The following is an 18,099-nucleotide window of genomic DNA, read 5'->3' as shown; positions in this document are numbered from 1 at the left end:
AAGTGCTTTCTTTCTTTTGTTCACCCTTCCAGTCGAGAAGCCCTATCGTCCAGTGAGGAATGTCTACTTTCCAAAGGAGACGACAGAGTGACATGTCCGCTGACGTGCAGGACAAGAAAGGAGCATGACGCATACGGCCATTAAGTGATTTCCCGGGAATGCAGGAAAGATTCGCAATTGTCGAAAAGGGACAATGTTGGGAGCCCTATGCGGCGCGCACGTGTACTTGGGTTTCTGAGAAGTAAATCCACTTGCCGGAACCAGCTGCCTATCGATTCTTGGCTGAAGAATAGAAATGTACCTCCTCGCCGTTCCCAAGCTTTTCCCGCCAACAAGTGATCACGCCCAACGAATGAATGCCGGACCAGTCAGTGCTTCAGACCATCAGTGCAGTGATGTGTTCGATTGGATGCCGATACCTGAGGGGCGTGCCCTGGATTTGGTTGGTCAGCATCTTCAGAGAGGGGCTGGACATAGGGGGTTTTTAAGGACGCTGCAGAGCACGAAATGTCGCTCTGAGCCCTGGGTAAACGGCTCATCCAGTCGCTTCTCGCTATGAACTCTTAACGCTTGCCATTTTGCTGATGTACCCTTCTTTTTCGTGTAAATATTGTAAATAAGTTTTCTCAAATTGCCATTAAACCTGCTTGTATATATTTTACCAACTTCGAAGATTCAGTCCTTCTTCAACCCCGAGTCTCTGCACGCTACCAAGTGAAGGCCGGGTCGACGTAGCCCCAGCGTCACGACAACTGGTGACCAGCGTTGGGATCTGAATCTACAAGCCACAACATCTGATGACTGGAGGTGGGATCTGGATCTACAAGCTACAACATCTGGTGATTCGAGGTGGATCAGAATCTACAAGCCACAACATCTGGTGATCGGAGGTGGCATCTCAAGCAACAAGCAGGAGCAACAATCGGCCAACAAGAGAGCAGCTCGGAACATCGATCGCATGTGTGGGTGAGTGCTTGGCTTTTCTTCTGATGTGGACCAGGTTCTAGAACAGGGTTAGATTTTAGAACTGGTAAAAAGTGTTGAAACGCCTTTAGGTTTGGTAGTTTGCACTGTTGTTTTGGAAGTAGCCGACACTCGGAGCGATCATGGACCTACAAAAGCTGCAGAAACCGGAACTGTTGCAATTGTGTGAGGAATTGGGAATTGATACAAGTGGTTTGGCACGAAAACCTTTGATTATAAAGGCAATCACAGATTTGGGAGCCGATGATGAGGAGCTCAGTGAAGCATGGAACCTCATCGCCCAAAAAAAGGAGGAGCAGCTCAGACAGCAGAAAGAGCGGGAAAAAGAGGAAAAGAGGCGTGAGCGTGAACTTGAGAGGGAAAAAGAGGAAAGGGAGCGCGAACGTCAGAGGGAAAAAGAGGAAAGGGAGCGCGAACGTCAGAGGGAAAAAGAGGAAAGGGAGCGCGAACGTCAGAGGGAAAAGGAGGAAAGGGAGCGCGAACGTCAGAGGGAAAAAGAGGAAAGGGAGCGTGAACTTGAGAGGGAAAAAGAGGAAAGGGAGCACGAACGTGAGAAGCTTGAAAGAGAAGCAAAAAAGCTGGACCAAGAAATTGAGCTCCGGAAATTAGAACTAGAGTTGAGCAAGAGGTCGGGCGATTGTCCCCAGCTAGCGGTACCTCGTCTCAACAAGGAGGCAGATTTCAAGATGTCAAAGTACATGCAGCCATATGTGATATCAGGGGATATCGGTCTGTATCTGGCTAACTTTGAGCGAACCTGCGAAAAACTGTCCTTCCAGCGAGACACTTGGTCTCAGAGATTATTGACGGTTCTGCCCAGCGAGGCAGCGGAGGTTGTCGCGCGGCTAAGCAAGGAGGACGCGGACAACTACGAGAAGGTCAAAGCTTGCCTTCTGAGAAAGTATAGGCTTAGCGCCGAGGCGTTCAGACAACGTTTTCGGAACGCTACTAAGTCCAGGGACGAGAGTTACCCTGAATTCCTGTACAATTTAAGAGTAAATTTGGGCGAGTGGCTAAAGAGCACAGATTCCTACAGTGATAGGGACGCTGTAGTCGAGCGAATTCTTTTGGAGCAGTTTTATAACTGCCTCCCAGAAAAAGAAAGAAATTGGTTACAGGACAGAGGCGAAATTAAGTCGGCAACTGAAGCTGCCGAACTTATTGAGGAGTATGCTTCGCGCCGACAATTCAGCAACCCAGCAGTGGATAGGCCCCGCAATCCCAAGTTCAGTGTGAAAAACCGTCAGGAAAGGCACTTTGCTAGAGTTGGAAACGAAGAAATGAAGGTTTCTTCAGGCAAATTCCCTAGAAAGGACGGCAGTGAGAAAAGTGGGGAAGTGACCAACGTGCAGAACACAAAGAATAAGCTTGAGGCTAGGAAGCCGCTCACATGCTTTAGGTGTAATGAGCAGGGTCACATTGCCGTCAACTGCCGGAAAGAAAAGATTGCTTTCTCGTATGTCAGGGACTGCGATGAAAATATGCAGCTTTTAGAACCCTACCTGCATGACCTAGTAGTCAACGGGAAGCCTTGCAAGGTACTGCGCGATTCGGCCGCAACGATGGATGTTGTCCATCCGGCGTATGTATCGCCCTCCGACTATACAGGACAGTGTGCATGGATCCGACAGGTAGTTGAGGAACAGAGTGTGTGCTTGCCGATCGCGAACGTGGTCATCGAGGGCCCTTTCGGCGAATTAACAACCGAGGCTGCCGTTTCAGGAAAGCTTCCTAAGTGCTATCCGTATTTGTTCTCCAACAAATCGGACATGCTACTGCGAAAGAGGGGCATCCTGTTCGGAGACAGAGTTGTGCAAGCCTTAACACGTTCAAGGGCGCGAGAACTAGCTACACTGCTCATACCAGAAAATTCCACCGCGGAAGAAACGGCAGTTAAAACAGTGGTCGATGTGGAAGATAGCAGGTCAGAAAACTTTGAGAGCGAGGCATCTCAGATATGTCAACTTGAAAGTGAGCTTGATGAGACGCGGAATGAGGACGTTCTTGAGAGTAACCTCTTGCCGCCAGTGTCTAGTAATCTCACGAGACTTTTAAGTGGAACCCGAGAGGACTTAGCTATAGAGCAAGCCAATGATCCCAAGATACAGGAGATAAGGGAGCGCCACCGCGCCACTAAGACAGCAAACAATATTTCTTTCGAGATGAGAAAGGGAGTGCTGTATCGCTTATTCAAGGATAAGCGCGGAGTAGAGCGGGACCAATTAGTTGTTCCCCAAAAGTACCGCGGAGACTTACTGCGACTTTCCCATGGCAGCTCGTGGTCATGTCACCTTGGAATAAAGAAAACAAAGCAGAGGCTGTTGCAAGAATACTATTGGCCTGGATGTTTTAAGGACACGGAAAATTTTGTACGGTCATGCGACACGTGCCAGCGGGTTGGAAAGGCGCAAGATAAGTGGAAAGCGCCGATGGTGTTAGTACCAATCATTACCGAGCCGTTTCACCGGTTAGTAATAGATGTAGTTGGGCCACTTCCTGTGACAGAGTCAGGGTACCGTTATATCCTCACTATGTTATGCCCAGCCACAAAGTTTCCAGAGGCTGTTCCGCTGCGCGAGGTGACGTCCGAGAGTGTAGTGGATTCGCTGCTGTCAGTGTTTGCACGAGTTGGATTCCCTTCCGAGGTCCAAAGTGATCAGGGTAGCGTTTTCACGAGTGTCCTCACCACCTCATTTCTCGAGCGATGCGGCATTAAGGTAGTGCATAGCTCGATCCATCATCCGCAGAGCAACAGCGTAGAAAGATGGCACTCTGTTCTCAAACGAGTCCTGAGGGGACTGTGCTATGAAAACAAGCGCGAATGGGATACCTGCCTGCCTGCAGCGCTTTTCGCTTTGCGGTCAGTGCCGCACGAATCCACTGGATTTAGCCCAGCCGAGTTGGTGTACGGAAGGTCACTGCGCTCACCTTTGCGAATGGTGCGCGAAGCCTGGGAGGGGCGCGGAGAAGACCCAACAGTAGTAGAATTCATTCTGAACCTCTTGAATCGCTTACATAACACTAAGGAACTCGTTGAGGCCAGCATGAAGTCAGCCCAGGCTCGTTCCAAGGTGTACTATGATAAGACAGCCCGTCAAAGGACGTTTTGTATCGGGGACCAGGTGATGTTGCTGAGAAGTTCAAGGCAGAATAAGCTCGAAGTACAGTGGGAAGGACCGGCTGAAGTCGTTGCAAAGCTTTCTAACACTAACTACGCAGTGAAAATTCCCGGTAGGCGTAAAGAAGTGCGCATTTATCATTGCAATCTTATGAAGCCTTATGTGCAGAGGGAAGCCGTGGTAAATCTAACGTTAAACCTTCCCGAGGAGATGGGGGACAACTTGATTTGCCTCAGCGGAAAAGGAAGCAACGCTCAGGAGCTTCTCAAAAAGACGGAGCAGAGAGGAGAACTAAAGAAATCCCAGCTGTCCGATCTGGGCGAGATAATAACAGAGTTTGAGGCCTGCTTCGTGGACAGGCCAGGCAGAACTGATTTGACTGAGCACGATATTGAGCTGACTTCAGACGTGCCAGTGCGATCAAGGTGCTACCGATTTTCTCCAAGGCAAAGAGAAATTCTGGATAGGGAAGTAACTCGCATGCTGGAATTGGGAGTAATAAAACCCTCGGAAAGCGATTATGCTTCGCCTATGATCTTAGTAGAAGCTCCAGGTAAAGACCCTAGGCCTGTGGTAGACTACCGAAAGCTAAATTCTCTCACCAGGGATCAAGTGTATCCTATTCCGAATATTGAGGAGAGAGTAGAACAGGTCAGTAGAGCGGCATATGTGACTACGCTGGACCTTACTCGAGGATACTGGCAAGTACCGCTCACTGAACGCGCCAGCAGATACGCGGCTTTCGTCACTCCGACGGGCAGCTACCAGCCAACAATGATGAGTTTCGGGCTCAAAAATGCTCCATTTTGTTTTTCCCGACTCATGGATAGGGTTTTAAAGGGGTGTGAAACATTCGCAGTGCCTTATTTAGATGACATTGCGGTTTTTTCCGACTCATGGGCGGACCATATGGTACATCTAAGAGCTGTACTGAGCCTTTTGCGTCAAGCTGGACTAACCGTAAAGGCCGAGAAATGTTGCCTGGCAAGGGCGACCGTGGACTACTTGGGTCACAATGTAGGTCAAGGTTTCAGGAAACCCAGCGAGATTAAGATTTCTGCGGTAGCAGACTACCCGCGGCCGAGCACGAAGACGGAAATTCGAGCATTCCTAGGTCTGACTGGATACTACAATCACTACATCCCTAACTATTCAGCTTTGGCCAGCCCTCTGACCGACGCTCTCCGCAAGACAGAACCGACAAATGTAGTCTGGGACGAACAAAAGGAAGCCTCCTTCGTAAACCTAAAGGCTGTGCTGATTAGCCGTCCGGTATTGCGAGCTCCAGACTATGACCGAGAATTCACGATCCAGTGTGATGCCAGTGATCGAGGGTTAGGTGCTGTTCTCTGCCAGAGAGATGACGACGGTAATGAGCACCCCGTGCTCTACCTGAGCAGAAAACTGAGTTCTAGAGAGAGAGCTTATTGCGCGTCAGAGAAAGAGTGCGCTTGCATTGTATGGGCCATTCAAAAATTGCAGTGCTATCTTGGAGGGGCCAAATTCACCGTAGAGACGGACCATTGTCCCCTGGCTTGGCTGCAAACTGCGACATCGAAGAACAGTCGCCTTCTTAGGTGGAGCTTGATTTTACAGCAGTACAATTTTGAAATAAGATACAAAAAGGGGAAGTTAAATGGGAATGCGGACGCGCTTAGCCGCTCTTTCTAAGCGGTCCGAGATGTTCCTCACCATGTATCGAAATTGATAATCAAGTTTTTTTTTTTTTTCCGTGCGCTTGTATATGTGTGACTATGTAAAGCAGCACGTTTGGTTTTCTAGGCATACGTGGGTCCTGAACGTCTTGAGAGTGGGCTTTTCTCGAACAACAATGGCAGTTTTCTTTTGACCTGGTCTCTTCAGACGGGAGCCGAGTGCTTGTTTAGACATGTGGTTGAGTTTCAGACAGCTCAAGCAATTTGGCCTACAACAATCAAGACAACGCGACAAGCAACAGCGAGCTTCAAGCGTTCACGTGCAGGCCATTAAGTCGTCTCTTCATGCAGCAGCGGCGACTGCTGCCCTCCGTGACTCTTCTGGCGGGGGAGGAGGCTGTTACGACCAAGCATCCGCACTTGCGCGCTCTATTGTTCGCCTGTGGGCATGGAAAAGTATTGTGAATATGTGGTGATGGTCCAATGGCTCTAAGTGAGCCTGTTTCCAGGAATCCTGTTTTGTAAGCCTGTTTTGCTTTGTGGAGGCCTGCAAATGCCAAATTGACCCTGTCAAGAGAACGTCTGGAAAAACACAAAGAAACGTCCCCCTGCGGGAAATGCAGGAAGTGCTTTCTTTCTTTTGTTCACCCTTCCAGTCGAGAAGCCCTATCGTCCAGTGAGGAATGTCTACTTTCCAAAGGAGACGACAGAGTGACATGTCCGCTGACGTGCAGGACAAGAAAGGAGCATGACGCATACGGCCATTAAGTGATTTCCCGGGAATGCAGGAAAGATTCGCAATTGTCGAAAAGGGACAATGTTGGGAGCCCTATGCGGCGCGCACGTGTACTTGGGTTTCTGAGAAGTAAATCCACTTGCCGGAACCAGCTGCCTATCGATTCTTGGCTGAAGAATAGAAATGTACCTCCTCGCCGTTCCCAAGCTTTTCCCGCCAACAAGTGATCACGCCCAACGAATGAATGCCGGACCAGTCAGTGCTTCAGACCATCAGTGCAGTGATGTGTTCGATTGGATGCCGATACCTGAGGGGCGTGCCCTGGATTTGGTTGGTCAGCATCTTCAGAGAGGGGCTGGACATAGGGGGTTTTTAAGGACGCTGCAGAGCACGAAATGTCGCTCTGAGCCCTGGGTAAACGGCTCATCCAGTCGCTTCTCGCTATGAACTCTTAACGCTTGCCATTTTGCTGATGTACCCTTCTTTTTCGTGTAAATATTGTAAATAAGTTTTCTCAAAGTGCCATTAAACCTGCTTGTATATATTTTACCAACTTCGAAGATTCAGTCCTTCTTCAACCCCGAGTCTCTGCACGCTACCAAGTGAAGGCCGGGTCGACGTAGCCCCAGCGTCACGACAGCGGGACGTGAGGCGGCAGGTCCGCGCACCAAGCTCGAGTGCTGTGAACACAAGCGCCCCGGGCCGCCTTTTTTTTTTTTTTTTCTTTCCTTTCCTTTCCTTTCCCGGTCTGCTTCCGCTATTCCCTGGTCCTTCGCGGCCAGCCCTCCTGCCTGCCCGATTCGGCGGCTCGGCTTTCACTAAGCCTTGGCTCGCGCCCTCCTTGAGGAATCGTTGAGACGTGACCCTTAACTCCTCCTTCCCGCCTTACCTTCATGGGGAGACCAACGACGGTATCCTTCCCCGCATCTTCAGCCCGGGCCGCTAGCACCGTGTGCTTATATAGCCGAAGCGTCCTGCGAGCCGCGAAAGCAAGGGGTTCCGTCCGTACGCTACGGCCTGGTCCATAAGCACTTTGTTCTTGCCACTGATTCCCATCTCGCTCTTTCTGTTCTTATTTCAGCCTGCAGGGATGCAGAGAGAACCGATTTCTCTCTAGCGCAGGTCTCGCCCTTCCTCCTCCTGCCCTCTTTTCCTGTCCGCATTCTCCCTTTCGCTCTTTCGCATCTTTCTCTGCATGTGCCTTTCGCATCTTTCTCTGCATGTGGATCTTTGCTCCCCGCTCTTATCGGCGGCTGGAGCCAAAGGCTTAATGCTCCTCCCTCGTTCACCTGATCGTCGTCCTCTGCTTTGCGCCCCCGTAATTGGCAGGCGCCCTACCGGCCCCCATCCGTGTCTATTGACCCAAGCTTGCTCGGTTGTGCGTGCGAGCACGGGCCAGCCGCCCTGAGCATCGTATGTGTTCCGCATCAGACATGCGAGCACATACGAAGCAAAGGATTCTGTAACCTCCTTCCTCATACCACCTTCCTTCTCGCCGTGTTGGTCTACTTGGTATTTTTTCTTCCTTCTTTGAGATGTTTTAAAGGGACACTGAAGAGAAAAATGATGTGGGCTTGCATCGATAGAATGCCAGTTCCTGGTTACAAAAAAGCCATTCTTACTGAAAACACAGTTGTTATAAGGTAGTAAATGGGAAGAACAGGAATACAGGTATCGCCGCCACAGCCGAAACGGCCGAGGCTCGCAACTACAAATCACGTGACGCGCAAGGGATCCCGGAGGCTAACAAATGCGAATTACGTTGACCGTTTGAATGCGGTAGTCGGTTTTGTCTCAAATATGATAACATGCTTTTATCACATGTAAACGACGGCGAAACGACAACGCAAATGTTGCAAGGCAAATATAAAAATATATTCATTTAGTCCGCTTGTCGGTAGATGCCGCTAGTCTCTCAGCTAACGTCAGCGCCGCCGTTCAGGATGGTGCCATCTTTTGACCGGCTCCATGCCGCCTCTTTCGCGCTGCGGCGCCATGTTGAATCACGACGGGCGATCGGTGCGGTCGCAGTTGCGTGGTACAAGCAGCTAAGCTTGCGTTGTTCGAGGCTGCGGATGACTCGCTGGTGGTTTTACTTATTTGAGATTGTTAGACCACGTGTCTTAGGAGCTTGTCAGGTCAACAGAATGAGCATTACGAGAATTTGTGTGTGCTGATATGCGCTGGATGAACTCGTTAAGGACTAGGCTGTTTTCATTTCCCTTCGGGCTGAAGGAGAAGATAGAAGTGGGACCGACGGAAAATAACTAAGTTATATACCGGCGATGTAAGTTTCAAAACAGTTTTGACCTATATTTGGTTTTGAACATTGTTGTTCTATTCGCGTAGTGTCATAGCTAGAGTCGAATGAAGATGCTTTTTGGTAGCGATGTCTCGCGCATCTCAAGTCAAGGCTCCTAGCTTATTTCTTTAGATAAGTATATATTGCACCGTTGTAATCGCAAACGATGTAGCCAAATTTTGTTTGTGCGTATATATTTGCAACACGAAAAATGCGATGTTTATTCATTGCCGTGCTTCCCATTATGTTGCGGAACAAAATTCCTAAGCATGATGTGACATATGTAAACATACCATCAACACGCATTATATTACTCAAATTTTTCCTGGGTTTTCTGGGTCGGTATCTGTCGTTAATTGCGCATTGCTTATAAATATGCGAGGCTCAGTAATGTTCAGCAACATTTTTGCGACAACGTTCTCTTCATCACTTTGGATAATATTCTTCGAAGTATTTCTTTGTATTACTCTAAATTAACCTTAGTAATCACGTTTGGCGTTTTATCTTTCCTCAGTAGAACTTTGATGAGGACGAGTTTGCAGAGAAATCGATAGGATGGACACCGTGTGTTAAATGTTAGAGCTTTGACCGTGCTCTTTTACTTTAGATGTAACTGGAGTGTATTATTTTCTCGATTTCCTGTGATTCGAAAGAATAGCACTTGTTTTTAATTATTTATTAAACTCAACAGAAGCCGAGTAAACTATCTGCGAGACGGCCTGCCAAATGTGCACCTCCTGGAGAGGAAGACAGCAGCTCCTCCTCAGCTGTTGATGCAGAGGCCGCCTAAGCAAATTTGAGGATTGTGACGACAATTATGACAGCTATACTGTGCTGATGTCAACTTAGCGTAGAGTGCTTTGTTTTAACTGTTATACCACACTCTACAGATCAAATTTACCAGTCTTTCTTGCTCGCTAGTTCGTGATTGATGTCTTTCCTTCTTTTTTCATTTTCATTATTGTTAAAATGCTTTCACACTGCGCACATCAAACTTTTTTGCTCTCAGTTTGTTACATAATTCGTGATTTGCATCTCTTTTCACGCGTTGCTTTCATATCTTTTCTACAATAGTTACAATCGACTATACATACACAATATATATGTCCTTCTGGCTAGGTAATTTATATTACAGTTTGAAGTTTTTCCATGTTCGACTGCACTCAACATTAGGAAAATGATTTGCATTCTACGTGAAAAAAAAAAAAAAAAAAAACAGCGGAAACGCTGGAAACACAAAATACAATATCATGAAAAAGAAAATTTCTGTGGTGTTTCCAGCGTCGACCGGTGTACTTCTTTTCGCTATGAGCACGTCATTTCGGCTGTTTTTTGTTTTCACGTACCATGCATCAACTGGATCAACAAGCTACGCTTTTTCAAATTCGCATCGTATTCGATTTTGTTGTCTTTACTGTCTGCTAGGGGTGAGGTTGATAAGCTTCGTTACATACTTGTCTGCAGCAGCAATAAACATCAATCTTTAGGCGTCTAGCATTTATTTTTATGACAGCCTGACTGTTCAGTACCCGATCCTGTCGGCAGAAAATGTAGTTCAGGCATATATAGCCAAAATAATGCAGCTATTTCAATCAAACCCTTTATGGTCGCTTTATTTTTGCAATGAATTATTTTTTTTTAACTCGATTACTCTTATTTCGGATTTAAATGTTCAGAAAACAGCATCTATAGTTTATGATGACCTCAAATTAACCTTTTGTGTAGGTTCACATGCATGGTTTAATAATCAGTAGAGATCGTCTGAAAAAAAAATATATCAGAGGAATTGCAGTCGAGCAACAGGTGCACGGTGCAAGCGAACTCGACATGCGAGCAAGTTCACGGACTTCCGGCGAATGGGCGCCCATGAGGAAAACGAAACGAGCGAAAACCTTGCTTAATCATGCATGCTAACAACAACTAGAGAAGTCGGTTTTCGCCGGAGGCGAGAAAAAAAAAAAAAAGGCGCTATCGCAACGTTCGTATATTGAAGTTCACGCATCATTAGTATATACCAGCGTCGTAAACAGATGTAATTCCTCCTTGTAAGCAATATACGGCCAAACAACTCGAATTTTCACTTCGAAAGATTAGAAAGAGACCGACATCAGTTTCTGCGAGCTAAAAAAAAAAAGAGAAACAGCCTGCGCAACGAAAGCGATCCAACCGCAGGGCGCGATCGGCTAACGCGCGGCTGTCAACAAAACCACGGATAAAAAAAAGGCCATTTGAAATTCAATAACATGATTTCTTCAACCCGCACAGGGCAGCAGAACATGCTGGCGAAAGGATCTGTCGAATATTAACAGGTTTTCGAATCCCACAGCCGCACAAGCTCGGCCACTTGAGGCCGTAAAATTAAGTCGTACAATTACGTATTCGACAATTCGATGTGTAAAATGGCTATTGAGAGGGAAATTCCGCGCAGTGCGATACCGATGGAAAAGACAATTCAACTCAAAGCACTCTGAAGCGCCGAAATCAAGAACGGTGCTGTTGCGCATGCTAGCACCGCGGATCCCACGTGCTTCAATATGGCGGCGTCGGCGAGGTTGTCTCCACCCTGGACGGCGGCGCTGACATCGAGGCACCCTAAGCTAACACGGTGCTACAGGCGTTCACTTCAGCTTCGGTTATGTTCCGGCTCAGGCACTTCGTGCGTGCTCGGATAGTTTAGTTTGGGGCTTGTAGCCTGCGGCGCCTGAAATACGAGCCAGGAGAAGCAGATGCGCCTACCCTAAATGCGTATCGAATGACGATCATGACTCGGCAGGCACCTGCGAAGTATTCTCCGCGCTCCAGCAATCACGGAGTCTCCTCTTGCGTCATAGTGTGCGTCACTCTACCCTACTACGTAGTAGGAGAAAACAGTTTGAATACGCCCGGCGTGAACAAAAAAAAAAAAAGCATCTCAACTTCTTATCGCAACATCTCAGCAAAAATTCGATTTTTTGCCGCCGGATATGCGGCGACAGTGTCACCAAATGTCGTTTACTAGATTTTGATAGCATATTTGGGTGTCTTTAGTGTCCCTTTAACGAGCTCGAAAATAAAAACATCCCTTCGGATCGGAGCAGGTGGGCTTCGTTTGAACTATAAGTACAGTACTCACGGATTGAAATAGGACATTCGGAGCGCGTGGCCGTCGCTGAATGCAAGGCAGTGTGGTAAACAGGCCGGCTTATTGGCGACCGGAAGGAGCAGTTCTGCTTCTTAGATGTTCTCCCCCTCGAGCTATACCACAATGCAGCACCTTGGTTCCATGAGCATCCCCGGGCGGCGCTGCATGCAGCGACGGCCACGCGCTCCGAGTGTCCTATTTCAATCCGTGAGTACATCGGTTATTGCTGGTCGTGGAGCAGGATTACGAGGCGTCAGGAAGGCGCTAAGGAAGCACCGGAGTAGCTCTGACTGTGTTCACCGCTGGGCTTTTAGAACCTACATTCTCGTGCCTGACCACAATTCAGTAGACCACAAAAGAAGAACAATTGCATGTGTTACTGTAACCAACACACGTGAAAAAAAAGGCCGGAGGAAAGCCACCTGCATAATGAGGTTCTGAAGGTTTATCGCGTCCAAGTTCTCTCCATTACGAAAACGTGGTTTGTTTAACGTCCCTAATAAAGCCTTTTCGTTCCTCATGAAAGCATTACGCATTTAAACGGGGGAAAAAAAAAAAAGAAAGGAGGTTATTGTAACCCTTCTCACGATTTTCAGGCCGTCAGAATGCGCGCACGGAAATCGCAGCTTATTCCACCGTCAAGCTTAGGCTCGCACAATAACCATTGTACCCGTATCGTCTGCCCTTCCAGCTTTTCCGCAAATCGTCCTCCCCCCCCCCCCCCCCCCCCTTTTTTTTTTTTTTTCATCACCCAACGTGTCATAGAACACGCGTCTTTTAGAGCTTTTTCCCAGCCCTGCCGACCACAATATATCCTCGTCGCCAGGACTTCAATGCTTTCATCCTCGCGTACTCTGCGTTCTCTTCGTCCCCGTTGCTTTCCGACGGCCGCTTACTTGCCCGTGATAGGCGCCGCAGTTGCGTTGAATGCGTCTTGACATGCGCGCGCTGTATACCTAAGCATGGTATCTGAAAAGGACTGGATTCTTGCCACATCACCCGTACCGTGGGGATCTCACACACGCAGCGCGAATAGTGTCTGCACCTTTGCGCCATTTTTTATTTTCTTTTTGGGCACCACGTCGGAATTAAAGGCAAAACGCTTTTAAGGAGTCGGATTCATGTATATAGCCAGTAGTCCTTTTTATTTTCTTTTATTTTTTCGGAGCTGTCTGCTCACCTCTGGGAGCGACAGCAACAGGAACTGAAGAGTGCCCAGAACTTGACATGACGGCATAGGATGACAGACGCTGTTCAACTGTCAGCGGTTCCTTGGTGTAAACAAAACTAGACATATTAAATAACCGTTGTTGACACTGAGTCCAGCGTACAAGGTTAAAGAACACTTCGAAGCATAGTTAGCAGGAAAAGCTTAGAGCCATGCTTCTGAAATTTGCACCTGTTGTTATTTTGTTGATTATAGCTGTAAACGGGGGTCGTTAAAAATATTGGGGCACCCATTACTAAAGATGGCGCGTTTACTCTTGCGAATGGGTTCGTCTCCTGGTGACCGCTCTTGTTGCACACCAGGTTCATCAGAGAGCGATCAGTGAGAAGCGAGAATGAAAGCATACGGACAGCAGCGCCATCTTCGTCACACACACACACACACACACACACACACACACACACACACACACACACACACACACACACACACACACACACACACACACACACACACACACACACACACACACACACACACACACACACACACACACACACACACACACACACACACACATGCATAAGCATTCAAAACTTCATGCAAAATTTCCAGCCTTAGTAACCTTGTTTCTATGGTGGCGAAACGCAAGGCTTCCATCTCCTGTTTGATATCAGTGCACGTTAAAGAAGTCCAGGTGGCCGAAATTATCTGGAACACTCCACTATGGGTCCCTCATATCCTGAGCCACTTTGCGACACCAACCCAATTATGTAACCAAATCATTCTTGCTGCACTTCAACAGTTACTGCAGCGATAAGTCATTCTATCAATATTTCTTTTGACTAGCTGCATCTTCGTTGCTTGCTTCCTTCGCTAGAACGAATTGCTATTTCTGTTTGTTTATTTGTTTGTCTGTTACATAATTGAGTGCCTGGGCAGCGTTTGAACTAAAAACCGCAGATAAGCTGGTTGCGGCTGTACGCTTAATGCCTTCCCTTAAGGTCCACGGAAACGGCCCCCAAGAAACCACTGATAAACGTGTTCAGTGTGTAGAACACATCGTTTTTGAGCATTAACGCAAAGTATAACTCCTTGGAACAAAGCCAGCGATTTATTATTAATTTTTAAAAACAGCGTTTTTTTGAAATTCGCGGGCAGAGGGAATGTCTCTTGGCGGTGTCGCATGGAACTATTTCCTAATCCCGTGACGTCACGGGTCGGTTGACTGGCAAGGCTTGCTAGAAGCTGCCATTCGCTGCGGTCACTGCAACCATGACGTCACGAACACACTTCCGGTAGCTGCGAAAGTCGTCTGCTCGTGCGCTGCTCGAACTCTGTGCGGGCTGTTACAGCTCGCCGCCCTTATCGATTAGGTGGCCATTGCCCATTAAGTGCAACAACCGAAGCGACGCAGGGATCGGCAGAACGAAGCTGCATTTACAAATATCTTATTTATATAACGTGGTTTCAGGAGTATCGGAGTGTCGTCCGACGAGGCGTCAACAGCACGGTCAAGCACCGCACGATGGCAGCACCTCCTTGACCACCGTAAACATCTCCGCTGTGGCCCCTCCTCCCGCATACCGTTCGCGAACCACACGGCGGATCGTTAGCACCGATGTCCGAAATAAAGCGTGCTAAAATTTGTTGGCGTCTGGAATATTGAGCCGAATATCAAGTATGAAGCCCTCGTGAGGATCGCTGACCAGCAGCAAATTGCTGGTAAGAGCGATAGCCGTGATACAAGCTAGTTTCTGCTCAAGCCAGCTGCCGCTGGTGCATTTCGGCTGATCCGATCTGCTCGTACTAGCTCTGCGATTAATGCGTCGGCAGAGTTAATCCTATAATTATTTTACTATGGCTGGATAGGAATCACTATAAGGCAGTTTCATAAGTAGACGATTTACGACAGCGTTGATCATGTTCCAAAGCGTCGACCGCCGCGGCTTCGAAGGAAACAATAGGCCTAGCGACAACTAGGGACGGTCACGCACTGAGCCGTTGTCTGCCGCGCTCGCGCGCTCCACCCCCGCGATAAAGTGTAACGTATCTCAGCCTGCTCGCGGCATCCCGTGCTGCAAGCGTTGCAAACTCGTGCACTTTCATAGCTAAGGCCGCGTATTTTTTGGCGTTCTGCTCAGCAACAAGCCGTTCAAACGATACTGTAGGCACGACAAGGCTTCAGTACGCAGTCGCTGCGCTGTCGGCCGTAATCGAAGACGTCGGGTGGCACCATAATCTATACATCGATCTTTAAACGTGATAGGGCAAATGAATAACTTTGTGAAGCAGACCCGCTCGTACGTTTCGCGCACTCGGGCGCCGACGAGTAGCTTCCGTCAACAGACGCCGTCATAACCTCGGTTAACGACGCAAACCGAGGTCGTCAAGCTCGGTTTGCGGTAACCGCGGTTAGTGGTGCAACCATGGTTTGGTCCGCCGTGTAACATAGGATAACCACGGGTTCGTGGTTACACTAACTGTCGCTGCGTGAACTGGCGAACTCCTCAGGCGTGTGCGAGCGAGGACGGGTTTGGCGGTGTACGCCAGCGAGCGAGCGCGCGGCAACCGGAAGTTCGTCGAAGTGACGTATGTCTGGGCGGAGCTTTGAACTTGCTTGTATTCTTTGTTTTTTCATGGCTCCCTTCGGCGTACGAGCTGAGAGGGAAAATTGGAAGGGTCATTTTTAATCGCCGATATCTCTGGTGTTGCAGAAGCTAGATCGAAAATTTTTGCGGGAGAATGATGGGTGGTTCAATAACTATCAGTGTTATGGCGTTGTTTACCCTTCTTGGTGACCGCTTTCTGGGGACCTTTAAGCCGATGCCTATCTCCGAAACTAAATGTTCCTTCTAATTCGAAGGCATCAGGGCATATGCCACTTGCCCCGGTTACGGAGCTCTAAATTCTGTGCCACGAAACGTAACCGACATGTTCGCGAGAGTTTCGCGCGACGTGCTCCGTAAAGGGAGCTGTTCCTAAATCGCAGGGCCGCTAGCGGAGCTGAATCCAAATCCGACAGGAATCTATTTCGAGCTCCTGTCAGGGCGGCTTTAACGAATGCGTTCTCCAAAACGGCTTAGGCCAATCGATTGCCGGCATGGCACGCTCGGTCTGATTGTGTCGGTCGCGAAAGGCGGCCGCAAGCGTCAGACTTCTTTGGCCTGCCGCTGGGCCCTTTCCTTTACACGTGCGAATCTCGTTGACCGGCTTACTTTAATTCATGCTCTCTTTTTTTTTTTTTTTCGCCTTCGCGGCATATGTGCAGCTGACACCCGTGGGGCTGACAGTCTTCCGAGGCGTCCACGCCATTGATCGAGACAAGCCGAATACGCCCAACTCGGACGTCACATACGCCATTGTGGTAAGTCGCACTGTCTGCATCCTTGTTTCTTCTGCTTCTGTTTTTTTTTTTTGTATATAGCTGCCTTTCTCGGCGCATTTTTTTTTTTTGTCGCTAAGTGGAGGCGTTTAAGATGGCAAAGTTGTTTTTCTCACTTATGCTAGATGACCAGTACAAGACGCAGTCAGCCTGTTCGTCCAACTTATCTCACACGAGCGGATAAAGAAGAAGGCATAGGGTGTGCAGATTGACAGATACCGAGGACTCCCTCTCAGTGTTTGGTGCAGCTACAGTCCGCCTTTGTTTATTTCTGAGTGTTTTCAGACACGGGTTTGCGGTTCCTTTCATGTGTTGCACGGCACGGCTTACAGTTTTAAACGGTGGATGAACATAACGGTATATGCCTTGTTTGGGCGTTAGGGTGAATAGGATCAGGCGTCAGCGTCATAAATGCGCCGTATGTACGACTAAGTAATATGTTCCTAAGTAGTGTGACATTTCCTGTAAAATGATGTCTAACGACTGTATATTAATTGTCATGTGTTTGATAAGAGAGGACCACACATCACAATCACGTTGCCCATATATCCAGAAGTTGTGGCCAAGCGCATCATTATAATGGGAAGCTGTTTACGAAAGCATTTTTGCATATTATTGCAAGTTTGCACCATAACAATCATTTTATCTGCATATCCTCCCTCGGGACGCTTCTATTTCCCCGCTGTTTGTTGTCTGAAACATACCCTATTCGTTTTCTATGGGAGTCTTAACTACACTGCACGAACGCAGGACAAACTTCAAACGCGAGGTTGTGGGAAGGTTAGGTCATTCCCATCAGTTCGCTCATAACAGTGCATTTTAACATTCTATGGTCGTCTCGCTAAAGGTGATGTCTAAGGAAAGCTGGACTTTTCTTCCTAAGATAAGCTGATCATCCCTTTCGAAGACAGAGAAAGAAAATAATAAAAAGTACATAAAGAGTACATACAAAGTAACGAGACGTCAGTGCCTTAAGAAAAGCCTGCGTACCTTTCAAGCGAAGAGCTCAGCTTGCGCGCTGGGTCTCATTAGAGCCACTCCGCGCCATGTAAACACCTCGCCTGTACTGAGATTTCGGTTTAACGAAGCAGGTGCCTAATAGCACCGTTACGTCGGTTTAAGTAAAGACTCGCAAGCTCCACCGGTGGAGCACTTTGCGACCTTTTAATTTGAGCGCTTTTAGCCCACCTCACCGAATACGAAAAGTACTCCACATCACTGTGCTGAGAAAACACAAGGCAAACTGTTCAGAACTCTGAGACCTCACTCAGAAGTTGGTAAGCTCACGTGTTAGGGGCGAAAACCGAATTCAGGAACGCCGTGAGACATTTTAAAACACAAACGCATTCCTGTGACACCGGTCTCGCTCGGGAATGGCATGTGCTGTAAACGTCACTGCATGCCCTTAGAATGGCTGCATACGGAAAAAGTGGCGAAAAGTGAATCCATGCACGATGTCTCTTCTTGAACACGCTGGACATCGTGGGCAGTTTCACGCATCTCAGCGCTCTCCAGGTTTCGAGAAATCCTCACTTTGATGTATGGCTCCGTTGCTTTACATCTGCACATTCTGTTTTACTGAAGTTCGAATGATTAGCCAGGATCTGGAAACGCTGAATGATAGGCTCG

At 48.1% G+C, this 18,099-nt stretch overlaps 1 protein-coding gene across 1 annotated transcript in view; it reads left to right on the top strand.

The window, feature by feature from the left end:
- The window catches only part of LOC146202354 (protocadherin Fat 3-like), a 148,120-nt gene that overhangs the window by 11,693 nt on the left and 118,328 nt on the right, over nucleotides 1-18,099 (top strand). Inside the window, exon 4 of the mRNA XM_084588125.1 lies at nucleotides 16,357-16,452. Coding sequence (XP_084444251.1) covers nucleotides 16,357-16,452 — 96 coding nt within the window. The remainder of the gene's footprint in view (nucleotides 1-16,356; nucleotides 16,453-18,099) is intronic.

Source organism: Amblyomma maculatum, chromosome 1 (genome assembly GCF_055883805.1).
Source record: "Amblyomma maculatum isolate TAMU_Amacu chromosome 1, ASM5588380v1, whole genome shotgun sequence".
Lineage (NCBI taxonomy): Eukaryota > Metazoa > Arthropoda > Arachnida > Ixodida > Ixodidae > Amblyomma > Amblyomma maculatum.
Note: the sequence above shows the minus strand (reverse complement) of the source record. Positions and strands in the feature narration are given on the sequence as shown.